At 37.3% G+C, this 19,566-nt stretch overlaps 2 protein-coding genes across 6 annotated transcripts; both read right to left on the minus strand.

Moving 5' to 3' along the window:
• Positions 1-5,070: 5,070 nt before the first annotated feature.
• On the minus strand, positions 5,071-5,909 carry LOC105040424 (PRA1 family protein F3). Its single transcript, XM_010916936.4, has one exon. The coding sequence runs from the start codon at positions 5,783-5,785 to the stop codon at positions 5,198-5,200; it is 588 nt and encodes a 195-aa protein (XP_010915238.1). The 5' UTR covers positions 5,786-5,909; the 3' UTR covers positions 5,071-5,197.
• Positions 5,910-7,119: 1,210 nt separating this feature from the next.
• On the minus strand, positions 7,120-16,919 carry LOC105040423 (histone deacetylase 2). 5 transcript variants are annotated; one of them, XM_010916934.3, is made up of 14 exons: positions 16,668-16,916; positions 16,528-16,583; positions 13,205-13,322; positions 13,064-13,126; positions 12,353-12,421; positions 12,108-12,274; positions 11,904-11,968; positions 11,779-11,825; positions 10,702-10,746; positions 10,476-10,526; positions 8,662-8,748; positions 7,906-7,993; positions 7,719-7,821; positions 7,120-7,380 (listed from the first exon to the last, which is right to left on the minus strand). In XM_010916934.3, exons 1-13 carry the CDS (start codon positions 16,779-16,781, stop codon positions 7,721-7,723), a joined length of 1,071 nt encoding a protein of 356 aa, XP_010915236.1. In that variant the 5' UTR covers positions 16,782-16,916; the 3' UTR covers positions 7,120-7,380; positions 7,719-7,720. The 5 variants fall into 5 exon arrangements, 4 of the variants coding, with proteins under 4 accessions (XP_010915236.1, XP_073110838.1, XP_029119003.1 ...); XM_010916933.4 differs by lacking the exon at positions 7,120-7,380 and having other exon boundaries at positions 7,427-7,821; positions 16,668-16,915; XR_012140230.1 differs by lacking the exon at positions 7,120-7,380 and having other exon boundaries at positions 7,768-7,821; positions 10,476-10,532; positions 10,700-10,746; positions 16,668-16,918.
• Positions 16,920-19,566: the final 2,647 nt, after the last annotated feature.

Genomic DNA, 19,566 nt, shown 5'->3' on the forward strand with positions numbered 1-19,566 from the left:
TATTTTATGTTTTTCAGATTCTAATATTTTTTTCAAAAAACACTAGGTCTAAGCATTAGTGCTGTCGAAAATCCGGCTTTAGCGCCCGTGCCAAGGCTTTTTTGGTTAAATGCCCACGCCAAGTTGATAAGCATGGATAGACAACATTGTGTTCTTTTAGGTAATCCTGCTGGGAAAAGAAAAGAAAGAAATTTTTTGAGTACTTTATTTTTTTTGAATAACTTATATTTATTAAATCACTCCAGAATAAATATACCTATAGGCATAAAAAATAATAATAATAAATCTAACAACCTAGAATAATATGTATCACAGCTGTCCACAAAATATACCCTATATAATTAGCAATATAAGATTAAGAAAGCATCATTGCAAAAGTTAATATGGATGGATAATCCATCAAAACAAATGCTTGGATGACGTTATTTTTTCCTTACAAAAATAAGCGTTGTCTACATAAATGTCTTTTTTCAGCATCTTTTGAACAAAAATGCAATGTATATGTTGTTTTGTATCCTCCTCCTTTTTGTGAATATAGACGAGACATTCACGTGACCAGGAATCATTTATGGCAAAAAAAAAAAAAAAAAAAAAAAAGGAAATGAAAAGAAATGTGCCTGAAAAAAAAAACTGCTAGCAATAGCTAGCACCAAACCCCTTCATCGCACACAACTACTATAGTCATCACTATGCAAAACGAGCTGAATGCTTAACAAGCACTGAGTCACCCTTTTCAAGAATCAAAACCATTGATCCCGATGTATTGAACACTTGATATTTGATTGAATTTACATATTATACACCTTTGAAGAGGGAGAGGCTAAAATGCTTGCCCCCTTTGAGAGAGAGAGAGAGAGAGAAAGAGAAAGGGAAGAGAGTCATCTACATGATAATTATCTAGATCTTAGTATTTATAATGCACTACCCAGAAAGTCTACTTGTTAAAACAAATAGATATAATTAAAGAGACAAACCATGGTGCACACAAACAAATTGTAATGGAGTAAAAGAAGGAAAGAAAGAGATTTGATAATTGAAATCAAATTGAGCCAACTTCATGATGATATTTTATATGTTCATCTTATATGAATATACAAAGTTAGGCTCAGCTTGGGAGTGTCACTAATGCCTACAGTCTCATCTCTTTCTAGATTCAACCAAGACTTAGCCCAAATCCATATTTCTTGCTCAAGTATGGGTCAAAAAATAGACCCATAAAACCTTTTGGCTTCAAGTGTGGCTCTGGTAAATTCTTACCCAACCTAATTAAATATTCTGAGGGGAAAAAAAAGCCTAATCATAGTTAACTTGTACATTTGATTTTTATGAACCCAACTTAAACATTCAATTAGTCAAGCTATCTCATCCATATCACAACCCAAAAAAGAAAAGAAAAGGAAAAATCCATCTCATTGGCATTATGCATCGAAGTGGAACAAAATTTTTTGAAAAGAATCACGCTGAAACTTGAGTATATCATGTTAAATACTAAATAACAAGGAATACAAATAAATGTATTGCTTCGAGTATTAAAATAGAGAAAGGTACCAATAATTTGATGGAATTAGAAAAAACTAAATAGAAAAGGAGAGCACAAACTTTTAGGACTACTTATCTTCATTTTCCCCCTTGATCTATCTCCTTTCTTGTTTCCTAGAAACGAAATGCAAGGGCATGTCAAGATCTCTTCTTCTTTAAAGTATAGCTTCAACAACAAAACCGCGCTGCTTTCATCAATCATCATGCTCATGCTCTTAGATCAAAATAACCATTTGTGAATACACCCTTCTTGTAGCCTTGTATATGGCTCCAAGGTCTTGGCATACATAGATGCTCCCCTTACTGCCCCTCTAAAACTCTTAAATAATCAAGGAAGCCAGCGAGAGTCTTGCATAAACTCCACCTCCCAGTCTTATCTCAAATTTAAGATTTTATCCTCCCCCAACCCACAACTAGTAGATCCAGTAACTTTGAAGGGATGCTTGGTTGGAAGGAGTAAGGGTCTGAAATCAGAATGAAAATGGATAACTCCTATTCCAATCGTTTGATTGGAAAGAGTCCCATTTCGATTTCGAGTCTGATTTCGGAATAGAATAGGAATGGTCCAATCTATATAGAACTCAAGCTTACTTTCCTCTATGGGTTCAAATTTTCATTCCAATTTCGATTTCGATTTTCGTTACAAATCAAGCACTTCGAAGGATTTGACCGTTCCGATTTTCATTTTAATTCTAATTTTGGTGGCGAACCAAACACCTCTGAGTATAATAGGAGATGCATTTTTTAGAAGAGCCCATCGCTGAAAAAAACATCTTATACATTGAAATGGATCCTCAATAATCAGGTCATTATAAATGGGACTTTATGCATGGCTCTCCATGATGCGGCATGCTTGATTTTTTTAGAATTTTGCCGGCGTCTGTATGTTATCAAAGCTGCAATTCATTGAGCTAATACCCACCCAACCCCATCTAAGACGGAGTCTAGACTCCCATCCTAGGAGAGGCTAGGATCACCAAAATCAAACCCCCAGACTCTTGCTTACGGGACAAGAGCCAAGAGGTGCTACCATCGGAACTAAGATAGGGTGGTACTATTATTGAGTCAATGTTCATCATATATGATATCGAGACATGTTGGAAACTGTTATCTAGCAATCCGTGAGAGGGGGCATTGGGGCAGCTGATGGTCCAAGAAATGATGGTCACAAAATTGTTTTTCAGTCAAACGCATGTAATGACCCCTTTCAGGCCTCTTTAGCTCCATCATAGGAACAATAGTGTCGTAAAAGTCGCATCCTCCCATAGCAAAGGAGTGATCCATTGTTATCATGGATACAAATGCCAAGACAACCATACTTGCCATTGTTTTTAACAAGGGTATCCCGGGTCGGATGCGCACGGAGTGGTTTCTGATCCACTTAAATGTCTGTGAGGCATCGAGATGATGTATTCACCTAGGAGATAAAAGATTTTCTCTCCTGCTCCTGTGGTGAGGAGCCGCGGCCATCTGATTTATCAAATGAGCCATCCTTTTTTGACGTATCCAACATTTTCTGATGGAGAAGACCCTTATGGCCATGCACAGGGAGGATTGCTATGCTCATATCCACCCCACCTCTTCATCAAAAAAAAAAAAAAGGGGTATCACGGTATAAGATTATTATGCATCAAGCTATCCTGTTATTTTCTCCATCGTTCCTCAGACACATCTTGGTGTCACCTTCTAAGATAATCCAGAAAATGACCTGAAAAATATTAAAACTAAAATCCTTCCTGGAGTCTAGAGCAACCTCCGTTTGATGGTTGTTTTCAGCCAAAGCATCTTTCCCATCCAAAGCGTAAGAAATATCAAACATGGTAATGGATTATTAGTTTGCAAACAATAACCAAATCTCTTACAAGCCGTCACACCAAACAAGTACAACCGCATATTGTAAGGTCAAATCTCCGCACTTAACTACGTCACCTCTCTGGAAATCTACTTTAATATGCTGCGTTATCCTTACATCCATGCCAGAACCATTAAACACCCCTTTAAAATTTTACCACAATTTCCCACCTTCATCTTCGGCGACTCCACGGTTTTGAATGTGAATATTTGTCGCAACGATGATATTACATTAAATTTATAATAAATTAATTAAAAATTAAAAATTAATAAAATAATATTAAATATCATCATAAAAATTGATAAAATATATGATAATTAATAAAATATAAATATTTTGATTAATTTGTTACAAATTTAACATATATCACTGTTGCAACGAATATTTACTCCGGTTTTGAAATCCTTCGTTTTACTCCTCAGACTCCCAAAACTGCGTTGCCCTTGCACCGATGTCAGAATCATTAAACACCCCCTTTAAAATTTTACCGCAATTTCCCACCTTCGTCTTAAGTTACCAGGTGACTCCCAGGCTGGCTTTGGAATCCTTCGTTTTACTTCTGAGACTTCCACAACTGCGTTGTCCTTACCCCGATATCAGAATCATTAAACACCCCCCTTACAATTTTACCACATTGTTCCACCTTCATGTTAAGTTACCAGGTGACTCCCAGGTTTTGGAATTGTTCGTTTTACTCCTGAGACTTCCGCAAGCAAGCCCCATGTGTTTCTTTTCGCGCGGAGACAAACAAGAACACATGGCCCCCGGTCCCACGCTCCAGTCCGAAAGAAAGAGTCCCGCAAATTTGGCTCGATGACAATCACCACCTTCCACGAGACCTGGGTGAGTGCGATCTGGAGCCTGCTAGTCGACACCCAAAGGAGATCCGAAGGAACAGGAAAAAAGAGCTTATAACCAGATGAATGCGGTTAGGCGAGGGGATAGCTGTTCCCCATTTTGGTTCTCTCAACTCCATCTGCATGGACGCATCCAATCACCGAGAGTTCTTCCTCACAGAGCTTCTGTACAACCTAACAGTAATCGAATAGGCAGTATGCAACCAGAAATCATCATCCATCCATCTTGGTCTTAAGCTTCCGTAGAATTTTGTCGTCGGAGAACTGTTCTGTATCTCTATCTGTAGCTTCTACCCTTTTATTGAGAAAATAACAAAGATGAGACCCATAGAACGGTACTCCCCACCAAAGCCCATATTTGACGGACAAACTTAGACGACGGATATCTGATTGCTCTTGGATCACGAGTACGACAGTAATTGGTTCTCCCAACAGCTTATTATTTTTTTTTTTATAAAACGAAATATTTATATAAATCTGATATGAATAAGATCAGAAAACAAAATATCACGAAACCGCCTAGAGCAGTCCCACGCCAGTCCAAAGCAGAGAAGCCTCCAGTTATTCTAACCCCAAAAAAAAATCTATAGTCAAAGTTCTCTGCTATTACTTTAATACAGAGAAGATTACAGAGGGAAGATGAAACTAAGAAAAGGCAATTGTTGCTGATATGGAAGAATAAGAGGAAGAAATATGGGAGAAGGCGAATGATATATGCATAGTTCTAGAAAGAATTTAATGCGATAATTTCCGACCCAGCAAGCTAACAGAACGATTAAAAAGAAAGGAAAAGAAGATAGAAGACAAATTCCACCACAGAAATAAAAGAACGAACACATGATGAGCACAAATAAGCTGCAGTACTAATCAAGAATACAAGAAGCAGCAGTCATCGCATAGAAACACGCATACAAGCCTGGTGGCGTGGGCGATGGCGGTTGCTGTTCTACTAGGAGGAAACGGATGGGGACGGCTTGCCGGCCTCTCCGACGGCGGTGTACCACCGGCCCGGCCCCGCCGCCTCCTCCTCCATGAAGAGGTCATCGGTACGCCGCAGCGCCGCGTGGAGCACCACCACCAGCAGGCCCACCAGCAACGACACCAGGATGTTGAGCGTGGCGTTGGTAAGCAGCAGCACCACCAGGGTGACGAGGGAGAGCACGATCAGGACCGTGCGGTCGCCGATCGTGCGGCCGAGGATGACGAGGGGTTCGTCGCGCAGGAAGTAGAGGAAGAGCCAGAGGGCCATCATGACCATGAAGACGATGAGGGAGATGGGATGCCAGAGGAGGCTGAGGAAGACGATAAGGAGGACGATGATGGCGTAGTTCATGGCGAAGTAGCCCATGTTGGTCCGGATCCGGAGGTAGGCCTCCCCGAGACTCGGCGGGAGGCTGAAGTAGTGGATGTCGGCCAGCTCCCGCCACGGGCGGCGCGTCGCCAGGGCCTCTCTTCCCCGCTCCTTGGCGCGGGAAATAAAATCCAGAGGGGTGGCGGCGCCGCCGGACGAGGTCGGGATCGTCCCATATGTCGTCATCTCCGCGACGATCGACGGAAAGGAAAGGGGAAACGGGGAAGAAGAAGGGAAAGGGGTCGGGGGTCCGATAAAAGAAGGGAAGCGACTTTGTTATGTATTGATGGTGATGACTGATGGGAAGGGGAGGATGGTTTGTAGGGTTAAGGGGTTCACGATCCACCGTCGGTCAATTACCGTGGTGGGGACGAAACCATAAATAAAGAAAGGATAAGACCGGCACGGGCTGGCAAATGGGCACCTTTTACGCGGCATTATGAAGGCCTAAATGGATCTGGCTCGGAAATGTTAATGTAATGCCATTAATTAACACTCGCAGGTTTTTGTGAAAGAAAATGAAAAGTTTTAGAAATAACTTATCAGAAGTAAATGATTTTTTTTTTTTTTTTTTAGTTGTCGTTTCAACAGCATGGAGAAAACCGGAAGATTTTTGTTTCAATATGGGTTTCATGAGTAATATTTTTTTATAACTTCTGGTGAATCCATTTTGCCAGGCTAGGGTGAATGAGACTGCTTAGTGCTTAAGTTTTTCCGCATGGATGAGACAAAGCTTACAGCTCAAGAATTCCACCATAGAACTCCAACAAATTCTTCAGTGAACCTCACGTGGCATTGCATTCTTGGCATTTTAATAGCCGCATTTGTTGCCCATATCCTGTTAACACAACTTGTCATGATGGGAGACCGGAAATATTAGCCAAAAGGTTGGCTTTATTGTGTTAAATTCATATTCTCTGAATTTTCCAGGTCTGTAAAGATATTTCTATGAGATTAATTGCCAAAAGGTTCATAGGTAAGGCCTCCCAACCAAAAGTGCTGCCTCACACAAAACGGAACGCTCGATGCAGTTGCCCATCCAGCGGACAAGTTATCCGGTGCATTTTTTGAGGGGCAATTTTTTACTGCTCGATATTCGGGTGAAGATATAATTACTGCTCGATATTCAAAGTTTCGAGTCCAATAGGCTATGCGATGCAAAGCTTCATTGAGATAAGCAATGCTCAAAGAACCCAAAAAGATGGTTTATGCAATCCACGTTGGTCACATCAACTTGGCGCACACATTTGACATGAGGAGATAATAGCGAGCTGACATCTAAAACTCACCAAGAATCCATCATATGTACTTCAAAATACCTCTTGCAGACAACTTCCGCAGCTGTAATCCATTAGACTTGCCTATAGTCGAGAGATTTGATGTAGAGTAGCAACTAAAAGTAGTTGGTATAATTCCAAGATTATGAACATCTCCTTGGCGATACTAAAACTAAAATCCAATGACACAGTAGATTAGCCTAAGAATCACTAAAACTTTAAGCTCCGATATAAACATAGATATCATGCAAATGCAGCACAGCAGCTGTTCATAAACAGGTGAACAATATTTTAATAGGACAGTGATCCAGGTTTATAAGGTACATATAACTGAACTAATTATAAAAGGGAAAACGGAAAATAATTAACACCAAACATACAAAGTAAAAATTAGAAATGTGGATAAGAAATAAGAGAACATCATTTCCTACTTCAGTTCTTGTAACCGCTCCTTTAATTTTCTGCTGTGCGATGTCCAACTTGGTGAACAGAATGATGGAGATCCTGGAACGGTGATGAATAGAACATAAATACAGAAGCAAAAAGTACATAGATTGAAAGCTTCTTCCACTATAAAAATACACTGTACAAAATGAGTAAGGGCGTGTTGTCATGGTATCATTTGATGATATCACTAAGATAATATAGTCCTCCAATAGCCACATCTACTTGACATATGCACCACTTTAGTACAATAACGGTGAAGATTGTCAATAATTTACACGTGAACTATGTTAACATCTGGATATATCTATACAGATATGCATGTTCACACATCATTGCTGTCGCATGTGATCATCATTCTTTTCTCATGATATACATTTTAGTGAAGAAACATCTACCATTATTTTCTGCTAAGAGAGCTATCCAAATCTATCAGTTTTTTCTTTGAAAGGTTGATAATTGAATCTGCAATAACTCGAGCACTTGACTTCATATAGCCACCTGAAACAACATAGTATTAATAGGGATAAATGATTTACTGCAGCCAAAACAGCGCGTAGGTACAAGATCCTGCATCTAATTCACCTGATGTAAGCATTAGAAGAGGAATGTTTCTTTCCCTTGCAAATCTGAATACCTTTTCATCTCTGATTGAAACTCCCTCAGGACTGACCTGCACAAGGAGATTCCAATATGGTACGTATGCAGTATCACATGGAGGCTGGCTAACACCACACATCAAACAAGAAAGTAAAAGAGATGCGGACAGAATTTCTTTACAGATTATTCCCTGCCCACCAAGCCCCTGCCCCCGATTCCCACCACTCCAATATTCCTTTTAATCCTTTCGAAAAATTACAACACGTGAATGGTCTTAAATCAAATTTAGTGAAGAAAACACTCTTTAGATTTCTCTTTCAAATTGATCATCAAATTCGCATCACTATATACACACGCATATACATATATTATATATTATTGACCAGATTGCTAGTTGATCCTATGGGGGAAAAGAATTTTATACCTTACTTTTCAAGGTATTTTGTTCCTTCCACTGATGTGATGATTGTTACAGTGATTGTAACAAAAAATTTAATGATTTCACTATATCAGCATAAAAATCAAAATAACATTCATGTTTTTTATCACATGGCAATGCAGAACATGAGGTATTCGAGTATTTTTCACAGTATGACCAATTTAGAAGTTGGTCCAATGGAAGCAGTATAGCCCTATGTGTGCACGTGTATTTGTGTTTGTGGTGTAAATGAAATGAAACAAAATAAGTTTGAAGATGCACATGCTTTGACGAACAAAATATAAGGATAAACAGGAATATACCTTCAATCTGCCCAAGGGATCTCCATCGAGAATATCAGTGCCAGCATTGTACACAACCAACTCAGGATTGAAGTTATTTCTCGCAACCTGCAACCCAAATTAAAATTCATACTCTAAATGGACAAAAATTTTAATTTATATATGATAACAAAACTTACACATATTTTTCAATCAAAGAGACAAATGAATGTGTTTTTCAGCAAAGATAGAGCAGTAGCAGATAGACTACAAATGATGCACCTACAATAGTCAAAACTTTTTGACCTAGAGCACATTTTTAAAGATATGTCCAAAATTTAGTTATCCAGAATGCAAAAAACTCTTTAGCTTTCCAATGGAAAAGGTTGCATCAGTTAATTCTTGGCATACAGCAACAATCACAAAAACACAGCCTTGCTCCATTTAAATGGATCACTCTTCATGAATGCATCAGTAATTGTTTCTATCAATGTTCACATCCCTAACAATGAAAGCCTTGTATAACCATAACGAGTTCCAAAAATTTATTGTCCAGAATTTCACAGAACTCCCATCCTAATGTAGGCAAATGTCTTAGACTGTCCACCTAAGATAATATTTTACCATACCATTGAATCAGAATCATTCCATGAAATATCTTGCATCCTTTAAGGAAGATTCCCGATTGCAAATCCACCTCCTCCTCCTCGCAGGCCTATTCCTTTAGGGACCACATCATACGCCAGTTCAGTTGTCTAACAAGGGAACTTATACCAATAAGGCATAGGCCTTCGACTGCAGATGGTCTAAAAATCTAAATCTTCTCCAATTGTTCTCAACCATTTAACCAACTCCAGAAATGATAAGATGTACTGTAGAAAGCCAATGTTCTTGGTCGGATGGCTTTATCCACAAAGTACCACATGAGAGAACTTTAAAGCAGAAAATAACCCAAGCACAGTCCAATTTATGTTTCAATTTGAAACACCAGATGCAAACGATAGGGAAGGCCCTAGTGCAACAAAACCTCAGCTCTATCAAGTACCATCCCTTTAGCCAGTAAGATTCTGATCACTGCAAACTTCAGAAAATTTACCTAGATATCAGAAATAACTCCCAGCATTCCTGGAGCAACTCCTATTTGCTGGGCATCATGGTAACACCAGAGTACCATCCACATACGGCAGATGACCAAGTGATATTGATTCTAACTACATGAAGAGGTAATGTATTCCTCTGCCTTGAATCCCTAAAACTTCTGCAGGAGTTCACAAAACATCCCACTTGTCAAAGCTAAGAATGCTTTTGTTATCAGGCAGTCACGAATCCACTGGCACCACAAGAGGGGGAAATGATTTCTTCGATCATCCAAGAATGGTATCCCATAATATCTTATCATACAACTTTTAGAAGTTATATTTTGCGGAACACAAGCTTGTTCTTAGTAAAGAAGCACTAAACAGTTCATTGGCCGGTATATGTAGGATTATACATAAAACCAAGCTTGTTCTCTACTACCTGTAGTCCTGCATACTTTGTTGAAAGTTGTTCTACCAATTCTTTTCCATGTTGACAACTATCATAACAAATTTTTTAACTCACGAAGACCAGAACTTTAACATTGGCAACCCACAAGTTCTCTTCAATGCATCCATTTGGAAATTTTAATTTATCAGCAACATATCAATGTATTAATCGACTTTATCAAACATCAGCATGTTTTAGAATAATGATCATTTATAGCAATAACACTGATTCCATCGACATCCACAACAAATGCTTGCGAACAACATTGATCAAAATAGACAAAGACTAGCATAACAGACAAATTCAAACATAATGTGATACAAATGTACCTTGAGTGCTTTATCCAATTGCTCCAAATACTCATTTGTTTTAGTCCCACTCTATCAACATGCAGATATACAAGGGAAGAAGTTAAACAAAAACTGAGATCAAAATACAACTTGATATATCACTACAAGAAAATAAGATGAAAAAAAAAAAAGAAAACAGCTTGCTACGTGACAAATAATATAAATTGGGGTTGGGGAGGGGGGTGCAGAGGCACATTTAACTCACTAGTAATTCAACTTTCTGGTCAATGTATCTCCTAGCCTCCAGATCCTGTAAATGAAATCATAAAATCCTTATATCAAAAATGAATCCATAAGAAACAGCTACATTTTTTTTCTTGAGGGGGGTAGAACAAAAGAAACAGAAGCATCAATGTTCGGTATCACACTAAAGTGGGACATACAAGCTTTAGATGAGAATAACAAAGACAAGGATGTTGAAACAAGTTTAGGAGTTCACTTAAAGAAAACCTTTTCTTTGGGCCGATCGGGCAAGGGGCAGGGGTGTGGCATATGAGAAGATTTGAACAATAGGAAGAAATGATATAAAGAAACTTCCCATTTTAGCAAACTTATCGTAACAACCAGAGATTCTGGGTTCAAGTCATGGTGGTGCATCCCCAAGAATTTAGATCTAGGTAATCATTGTACAGGTTGGTCTCCCTTTTTTCTCTCAAACGGGGGGAAAAAAAGGAAAAGACTCATCCAAGCATATGAATCAATGCAACATCATGCCTAAGATCAAGTTGTTGGGATCAAGGTATGCTGTATCAACCCATACTGTCCCATATCAGACAAACTACACCATATCGATAAGGTATTGGTATAGTACCAAGGTTCAATTTAGTATATGACTTGAACAGAGCGGAACCGTCCCATACTACCTAGTGTCAAGTGGTACCATAACTGGGAATGAGAAAGAGAAACGTTGGAAGCCTATCTCAGCGTGGCATGCATACCGTACCACCACCATATAGTACCAAACTGGTAACGTACCAGTAGGGTTCTCGGTACTAGTTTTGCAGACCTTGGATGTAATAAACCTTGTTTCTATTTTTCATATCTAACTTATGCTGCAAAGCAACTGAGTTTGATAAATCAAACCCTTTCAGTAAATCAGTCAAATCTAATTTTAAATATTAAACAAAAAAACCAATTCTTGGGTGTGGAAGACATGGGCCTATTTTAGTCCTCACACATTGCCCCTATTTGATAATTTAACAGAAGCAGTTCAGCTACTACAAAGAAGTGATGGTTAATGCTCAAAACTAGTTTAAAAATATATCTAAAGGATATTGCTTACAAAAGGATATATTCCAGAGTTGTAGATGTCCAAAATATAAACTCTTCCTGCAAATAGAGACATTGTGAGAGCAATTTTAGAACAGGTTATTAATGCCAACACACTTAGAGGAAAATAAGGCATACTGTCGTTAGAGAAGTCTATTTCATGGCCATTTCCTTGGTGAGCATCAAGGTCAATAATCATTACCCTGCATAAATTGCAGTCATGCAGAATAAGACATCTTAAGGAAACTATGGAAATTATAATACATTCATTTATATCGTATTTGTGAAAGAAATTTTCTACAGAGCGCATCAATTGATTCTTTTAATCAGCAAACCTATTACCTCGAAATATTCAAACGAACAAAGGCAAAGTGAATACAAAGAGAAATGTCAGCATATGCACAAAATCCACCTCCTTTCTCTGCTGAACAATGGTGGAATCCCCCACCAACATTAATGGCCCATCCTCGCTCTATCGCAAGTTTAGCTGCCAAGATTGAACCACCAACCTGCAATCTTTATAATTTAGTACCTCATAAATTTCAAATTTATCAGATAAGCAAATATAAGCATAAGAAAATACTAACCTGTTTGCGGAATGGGAACAGCACTTTCTGCTGCACAAGACAGTTTGGAAGGATTGCAACAGGGGGTACCTAAGATAAGATGAAAATGATCAGTTCAGCATCTATACATTTGTCACTAATTGATTTTGGGTGATAAAGAACATAAGAAATTCATTATCGAAATGCACAAAAAATGCATAGTTCAAAATGCATAAAGTGAATGAAATCACACAACTGAGTCTACCTATAACTTGAAGATCTTCCACCACTATTAGTACACATTCAATGTCGGACTTTCATCATGAATACTAGAAGAAAAATAAGTGAAGAAAAATTCTAATTCAGGTTAGCATGTATGCATTTGTAATAAATGATGACAAATACATGACCACTACCAAATGTCTCTTTTGTCATGCATATTTAAAGTCTATATGCATGTTTGACATGTTCCACCCATGTTAAAGATTCATAAATAATTGCGAAAGGAAAGGAAAAAAATAACAGATTAAGTGCTTGCTGGATCAAACAATAAACATAATTTAATCCATCACCTTTTCCACTTCTAGCATTCAAGATAATGGTTCTGAAACTAGCAATGCTTGGTGGGCATTAAACTGCCTATGGGTCAAATGCAGTGCACACATCATTTATAATGTACTGATACTTAAAACTTCAGTTGAAAATTCATAGTGTATGGCATACAAATCCCCATGGCAACTAAATAAGCATTACCTCGACAATAATGGAAACCGTTAAACTGCTTTTAAGACTGCTCAGGTATGCTTCCGAATGAACCTGATTAAAAAATTTATGCAAAGCATTCAAAAACAGCCCAACATATCATATCTCGTGCAAAATACAGCTTCTTCTTACCACAAGCAAATCATCTTTTGAAGCTTCTAATGGTTCTACGATTCGAACCCACTCTAAAACACCTTCTTTAATCAGAAACTTGCAAATACGACCCCATTTTGAAGAATCAAAAGGATGCCTGCACAATATATTGCCATATTTCAGCAAAAGAATAAGAATAACAAATAATTCTGTTGAAAATTTATAATCTCTTAATGGAGGACAAGATGATTTCAGCTATTGGAAATATTAAATGTCTCTATCTTCTCATGATTCTACAGGGTACTATTATTAATAAAAGTAATTTTCGTTCCCAAATAATTATTCTTAATTTCTAAGCGATATTTTTCCCTTGTACTAAATGCAAAAAAGCAAAATATATAGTGATCAAAAGCACCTCGTCGAGGCCCAATGAAATTGAATAATGTGAAGAAACAAACAATGTGATTTATCATCAAGAATAAAATGAAAATGATTTGCCTTCAACTTGTATAGTGATTCAGTAATGAATCCTTTCCCAAGAGGGACCATGTCTGTCTTTCGAAAGGTTGAGAACAGATCTTCTTAGGTCCGAATGACATACAAAAGTTTGAAGTTACAGCCTTCACGAAGGAAGATTCCAACAATATTTTCTTTTCATCAACCCGTCGATCCTAATTGTCTCAATCTAGGATGCCAGTCATCAAGAAAGATTGAACTGTCATGCAGCCATATATTAGAGGCTGGCATTAAAATAAAATCTTAGTCAAAGATTTCGTCATTCCATTGATGAGTCTACAAGGAACCAAACCATGACCACAGATTTCCAAAACCTAGAATCCATAGCTGAGATACATGTGCATCCCACCAGCAAAATTCATCATAAAATTGAGGTTGGCTAGCAATTCCTGATAAGGGTGTTATAACGTAAGCTTCTTCCATCCCTTTCTTTTAAGACTTGCACATTATGGCACTCTTCTCTCCCAAAATTTCAAGTCTTTTGCATATTGGCATACCTTCTCAAACAGCTCACCACCACTTTATCCTCAACTAGGGTGACTCCTACACTTCCTCCAGCATTCTCATTTCTAGCTCTCTCTTTCAAATATCACCACGCATCTATCACAAAATTCATCTAACCCAAGACCTTAAATGTTAATACATCACCAATCTAATGCATACCCAACAATTTTGTTCCTTGATTTTGAAAGTTTGTTGTTATCACATAATACCCTGGAAGTACTTCTTCATTTCATTCTCCCTAAACCAACACTTTAGATGTCTCCATCTATCTTTGCTTTCACAATATCCAGAATAACAAATATATTCACAATGTGGTATCTTGTAATCATCAACTTTAATATTCATTACATATCAATCATCCAAAAGTGAAAAGAGAAAGAACAGTTAAGCCAACATTGCTGTGAACCACAAGAACTAGAAACTTGGTTGTCTCACGGAAATTAATTCAATAACTTGTATTGCTCTTCGATGTAAGTCCATATTGATCGTAGTGCTGCTTCTAACACATTTTTTTGATACCACCATCAAATTGACTTCATGATAACATATCATAAGACTGATTCTCTAAGATAATAGTACTCAGTGTGAATCATTATTGGGAACATTTCCTTCAAAAACCTAAGAATGAGTAACCTCCATATTCCTGATTTTTTTAGGACAAAAGTCCAACTGGTTCCCATATACTAGTCTTATCTTGCTGCTGAAGCTCCCAATTACTTCATAGTCTGGTACATGAATAATTACAAATGGGTGGAACAAATGTGTCAATTCCTTCATTGAGATAGTAAGTACCACAAATTCCAACTTAAAAAATATATATCCCATGAAGTACACTTCTAGAACTAATTAACCAAGTTTCTAAATGATGATACTTATGTAATATACTAATATATCATTAGATCCTAACACCTTAACATTTCTCCTATGCAAACACTCTTTTGATTCATAAACCGAACTACAAAACTCATGTTTACTTCTAACTACAAAGTCTACAACTCCAAATTCCATATGAATCCTAGGACAACAATTTCTATGAATGATCTTTCCGTCATCCATTGAATTCATCAAGTTTTATCAATAATGTGCTATCTCCACCTTGGGCAAGCACAATGACTTGTATCTCTAACATTCACCAGATTTAGTTACTAACAATTGACAAATTGTCATGCCATGGGAAACTTAGGTACCTATGCTCCATGGTGCATCAATATTCAGCATAAGTTTCAAAGACTTGAGCTACTGTCCACAAAGTAGCTAATTACAACTGTCATTCAGACCATTATGTCAGTCATTCTAGTCCATTTGAATCGTCAAATGTACGGTTATTGGTATCTAATATGTGCTAATCTTTAGAATAATTTGTGAGGTTTATTGCAAATAAGGGCAGAGTTCTATATTCCAGAGGGACAGAAACCATTCCAATACAAGACTACATATCTAACTCCTAAACTGGATTTAACCTGATATGTTTGTCATCTCTGTAGCTCAGCAATAGTTTCTCATTGATGAAACACTCAAAAAGGAAAGCAAGAAATAGAAGAAACTGTTGTCTCCCAATGATTAAGATGAAACAAGAACTTAACCCAGATTCACCAGTATTCACAAACCAAAAATTTATTATGTATGAACCACTTAAAAGGGCAAAACAAGAAGTAGGAAAAAGCTGTCATGGTGGTCTCTGGAAGATTCAGATGAAACAGGAAGCAACTAAACGCTGATTCCTTTCCAAGACTAAAACATCTACCTGAAAGAAGACAGAACTTATTAGGATTCATGAACCAAAAACCAATAATTTATCCTTCAAGAACCACATAAAATTGTAAAACAAGATTTCCTTCAAAAAAAAGAAAAAAAAAGAAAAGAAAAGTTGTGTCTCCACGCAATTTAGATGAAACGAGAACCAACTATCAAATCATAAGCCAAAAATAGCGGGGTAGAATTCACCAGGATCCACAAACCAATAATTTCTCATTAATGACCCACATAAAAAGGACCAATACGAGATTTTTTGGGGGACGAAAAGAAGACCGTCTCCACACGATTCAGATGAAACAAGAAACCACAAAACCCTCTTTTTCCAAGATTATAAAACAAATACCTGAAAAAGAAGGGCGGGATTCGGAAATAACTCACAAATCAAGAACCAATACTTCGATTGAACAGCCACTAAAACAAGAAGTAGAGGAAACTGTAATGAATTTTTTTTTTTAAGAAATAGGAATCTTTAGTGATTCAGATAAAACAAGAACCGGCTAAACCCTACTTCCGTTCCAAGACTATAAAACATGTACCCAAAAGAAAAAAAAGGAATTCACAAGAATTCACAACGAACATATGCTTACAGCTTCTCAATTCCAGCAAATGCTATGTCGTAGGAAGTCGAGTAGATCAACGGAACCTGAAACCAAGAGATAAAAAGAACTAATTCCTTGTTAAAGATTGGGAGAAGTCATCGTTGGAGGAACAAAAAGAAACCCGTCACCTTGGAGGAGGGCACATCGAAGTATAGCTTGCTGGAGAGGATCCGACTGCGGTGGATGGTTGCGGGGGCGTTGGCGCGTCCCGGCACGGCGGTGGAGGAAGACGCCGTTTCCATTTCCAGCGAGAGAGACTTGCGGAATAGCACAGCAGCGCGAGAGAGAGGAGATGCTCGGCGGAGGATTTTAATCTTGGGGGACAAATTCCCTCAACCGTGCGTAATAATTAAGCTGAGAAAAAGGTTATGCGCGCCACTCCCTTCTGGCACCCTCTTTCCCGACGATAGTGTTACACAAAAGCAACCGAACGTTCCATCTTGCCGACCCCCTTTGCCGCCCGGTAGGCAATCAAGGGCCTGCGATATATGCAGACCTGTGCAAAGTAGGCTCTCCCGTCGGCCCGGCCCGGTCCAGCCCGATTCGCTTTCCGCTGGTTTTGAATTGGGGTTTCCAGTCATTGGGGTCTATCTGGTCTGATTTTAAAGGTCCAACATATGATCAGGCTAAGCTTGGCCTTGATATGTTTAACCTAACCCAACCCCACCTAATCAATATATGTTATATATTTAAATTATTTTATTTATCTATTATATCATAGAATATAATTTATTATTACTGCCCTCCAGTCACACCAATGCTATGCTAACTATCACTCAAACCGGCTCACCTATTTATCACTCCTTGACTCTGTCTTTGATATGGGTTGTATTTTTCACATTAAAGAATGATGTATCTTCGTTTGTACAAATCCACCATCGCACTGCACAGTGGCCACTTTCAGATCCATGAAGGCAAATGGATGAAAGAGTTCGAGATGCTTTTAGATCTATGTGGGAGCATGATCTATGATCGATGCCGTAAAAGAGGATTGATCATTTTTTTTGCCGAAAGGTGAACCTCTTCCGTCGCTCCTCCTTTATGCCTGCTTTTCTGGCCGACATCTTTCTCTCTCTTTGTACCTTTCACAAACCAATTACTACTGCCACTCTCCGTACATGAAGCTGAGAAGCTATAACTTGTAATGTCTTCCCGCCCCATTCCCGATTCAAACAAATCGGGCACAGTAGAATAGGGGTGCATAAATGGTTTAGTAATTAAAAATTGAATCAACTATTAATTATTTTGATACATGATTCAATTTTTTTAAAAAAAATTTAGCTTTGATTTAAATTCAAATCAAATTCTTTTAATCGGTTTGATTTTTGATATTTAATTTAATAATTTTGGTTAACTGAAAATCAAATTATTTGATTTTTTTTGATTTAATATTTATATTTGGACTAAATATTACTTGAACCAAATAGTCTAGTTAGATCGTGCCAAATCCTACGGTAGATAACATGCTACGTTACCCCTTGTATTTGACCAATTTCCGATTGCATGCCATCGACTATGCATCTGCTCCGTGAGAAGAGGTTTCTGCTTTAAGTTTAGAGTAAGTTCATTTTCAAATGTTAGTATTCTGAGAACATATTTGTATAAATTTTATATTTTTTTTTTATTTTTTGAGGCCTTGTTTAGATGAATCAGATTGATATTATTTTTTTGGATGATCTTCATATTTAGAAAAACGTGTGACAAAATTTTAAAGTAATTTTTTTTTAAAAAAAATATTTTTTATGATTTATTTAATATAATTTTGAATCAGACTCATTTATCATGTCCTTTGATCCATCTAGACTAAGTCCAAGTGCAATTTCGCGATCCAAATAGTAAAACTATTAAAGGATTTAGTAAGTCTAAATCAAAAAATACAGCATAAAGAAGTCTAAAATTGAATTATCAAATCGAATTGGATTGAAATTATTTCGGTTTGGTTTGTTTGATTTTAAACTATTTCGATTCGATTTTTGATTCTACAAAATGCAAGTTTGAAAGTTCGATTTTTTAAAACTTCGGATCGGTTTAAATCGAAAAAATCGAATGTACACTCCAATAGTAGAAGAGAATAGAAGAGAAAATCTTCCATTCTTCCTCTGAGATTGAATCAGGCCCAAGTTGGTTTAGGCCTTCACGTCAGTGCTCGACTGCCTCCAAGCTTCGAATTTCAAATCTAAAATTAGATTGAGTTTGGCTTAGGGGTGAAAAATTTTCATTGAATTAGAGCCAGAATTGGTTTGAACTTTGCCTGACCCGTTTTGTGCCTGGGTCTAGACATATCTTCAAGTGTATGCACTGATTTTATGTGAGAGTAACGATAACATAGTAGATGTTTCTTGAAAGTCGAACCTTTCGGTATATCAAAGTGCTTGAATGTAAACCACCTGGATGTTTTCACGTTAAATATGAAAATATTACAAACTAAGTGCTACTTGTTATATACAATTCCTCTGCAATAAGACATGCTTGGCTAAAAGGCTGAAATTAGTTTAATGTATGGAGGTCGTAAGTTGACCAATGAGTTACAGAACCAATATTATGCCGGCACGAAGAAATTTTCATGTTCGGCAATGAATAGTCCCAAGTATTTCCCATGCAAAAGTTTTAAATCTTAATAAAATTTTGACGGTTCTAACCAATATATATATAATTGTAGGGGTTTGATGACCCTAACAGCAGGAGTTCATATAGGCACCAAAGTATGGATGGAGATGGCAAAATTATAGCAAGCTAGTATTTGCTCTTATTTTTATTTTATTTTATATAAGATAAAAAATATTATGTCAGATGATATCTTTAATTTCACATCAGTTATCAGTTAAGTAAGAGTTTTAATTTCTATGAAATACGATCTTCTTTTTTCCACGGTATTCTTCGTATGGGCACTCTTATTCTTTTCTCCATGATGATTTTTTAAAAAGTAAAATCATGAGATCTCGATTTATCTAAATTTTTTGGCTACAATATACTGATCTATTTTTTTAAAAGATAGAACTGTGAGGCTGCATTACTAGTTTAAGAAAG

The sequence above is a fragment of the Elaeis guineensis genome, chromosome 3 (genome assembly GCF_000442705.2).
Source record: "Elaeis guineensis isolate ETL-2024a chromosome 3, EG11, whole genome shotgun sequence".
NCBI classification, from domain to species: domain Eukaryota; kingdom Viridiplantae; phylum Streptophyta; class Magnoliopsida; order Arecales; family Arecaceae; genus Elaeis; species Elaeis guineensis.

What these genes read in the sequence shown, in the direction of transcription:
- LOC105040423 (XM_010916934.3), bottom strand. Translation starts at nt 16,781, where the DNA reads ATGGAAACGGCGTCTTCCTCCACCGCCGTGCCGGGACGCGCCAACGCC. An exon ending in TTTGCTGGAATTGAGAAGCT is followed by an intron (nt 13,323 to 16,527) that starts GTAAGCATATGT and finishes TATATTGTGCAG; the next exon opens with GCATCCTTTTGATTCTTCAA. An exon ending in ACCAGAAAGTTGAATTACTA is followed by an intron (nt 10,527 to 10,701) that starts GTGAGTTAAATG and finishes GCATGTTGATAG; the next exon opens with AGTGGGACTAAAACAAATGA.
- LOC105040424 (XM_010916936.4), bottom strand. Translation starts at nt 5,785, where the DNA reads ATGACGACATATGGGACGATCCCGACCTCGTCCGGCGGCGCCGCCACC.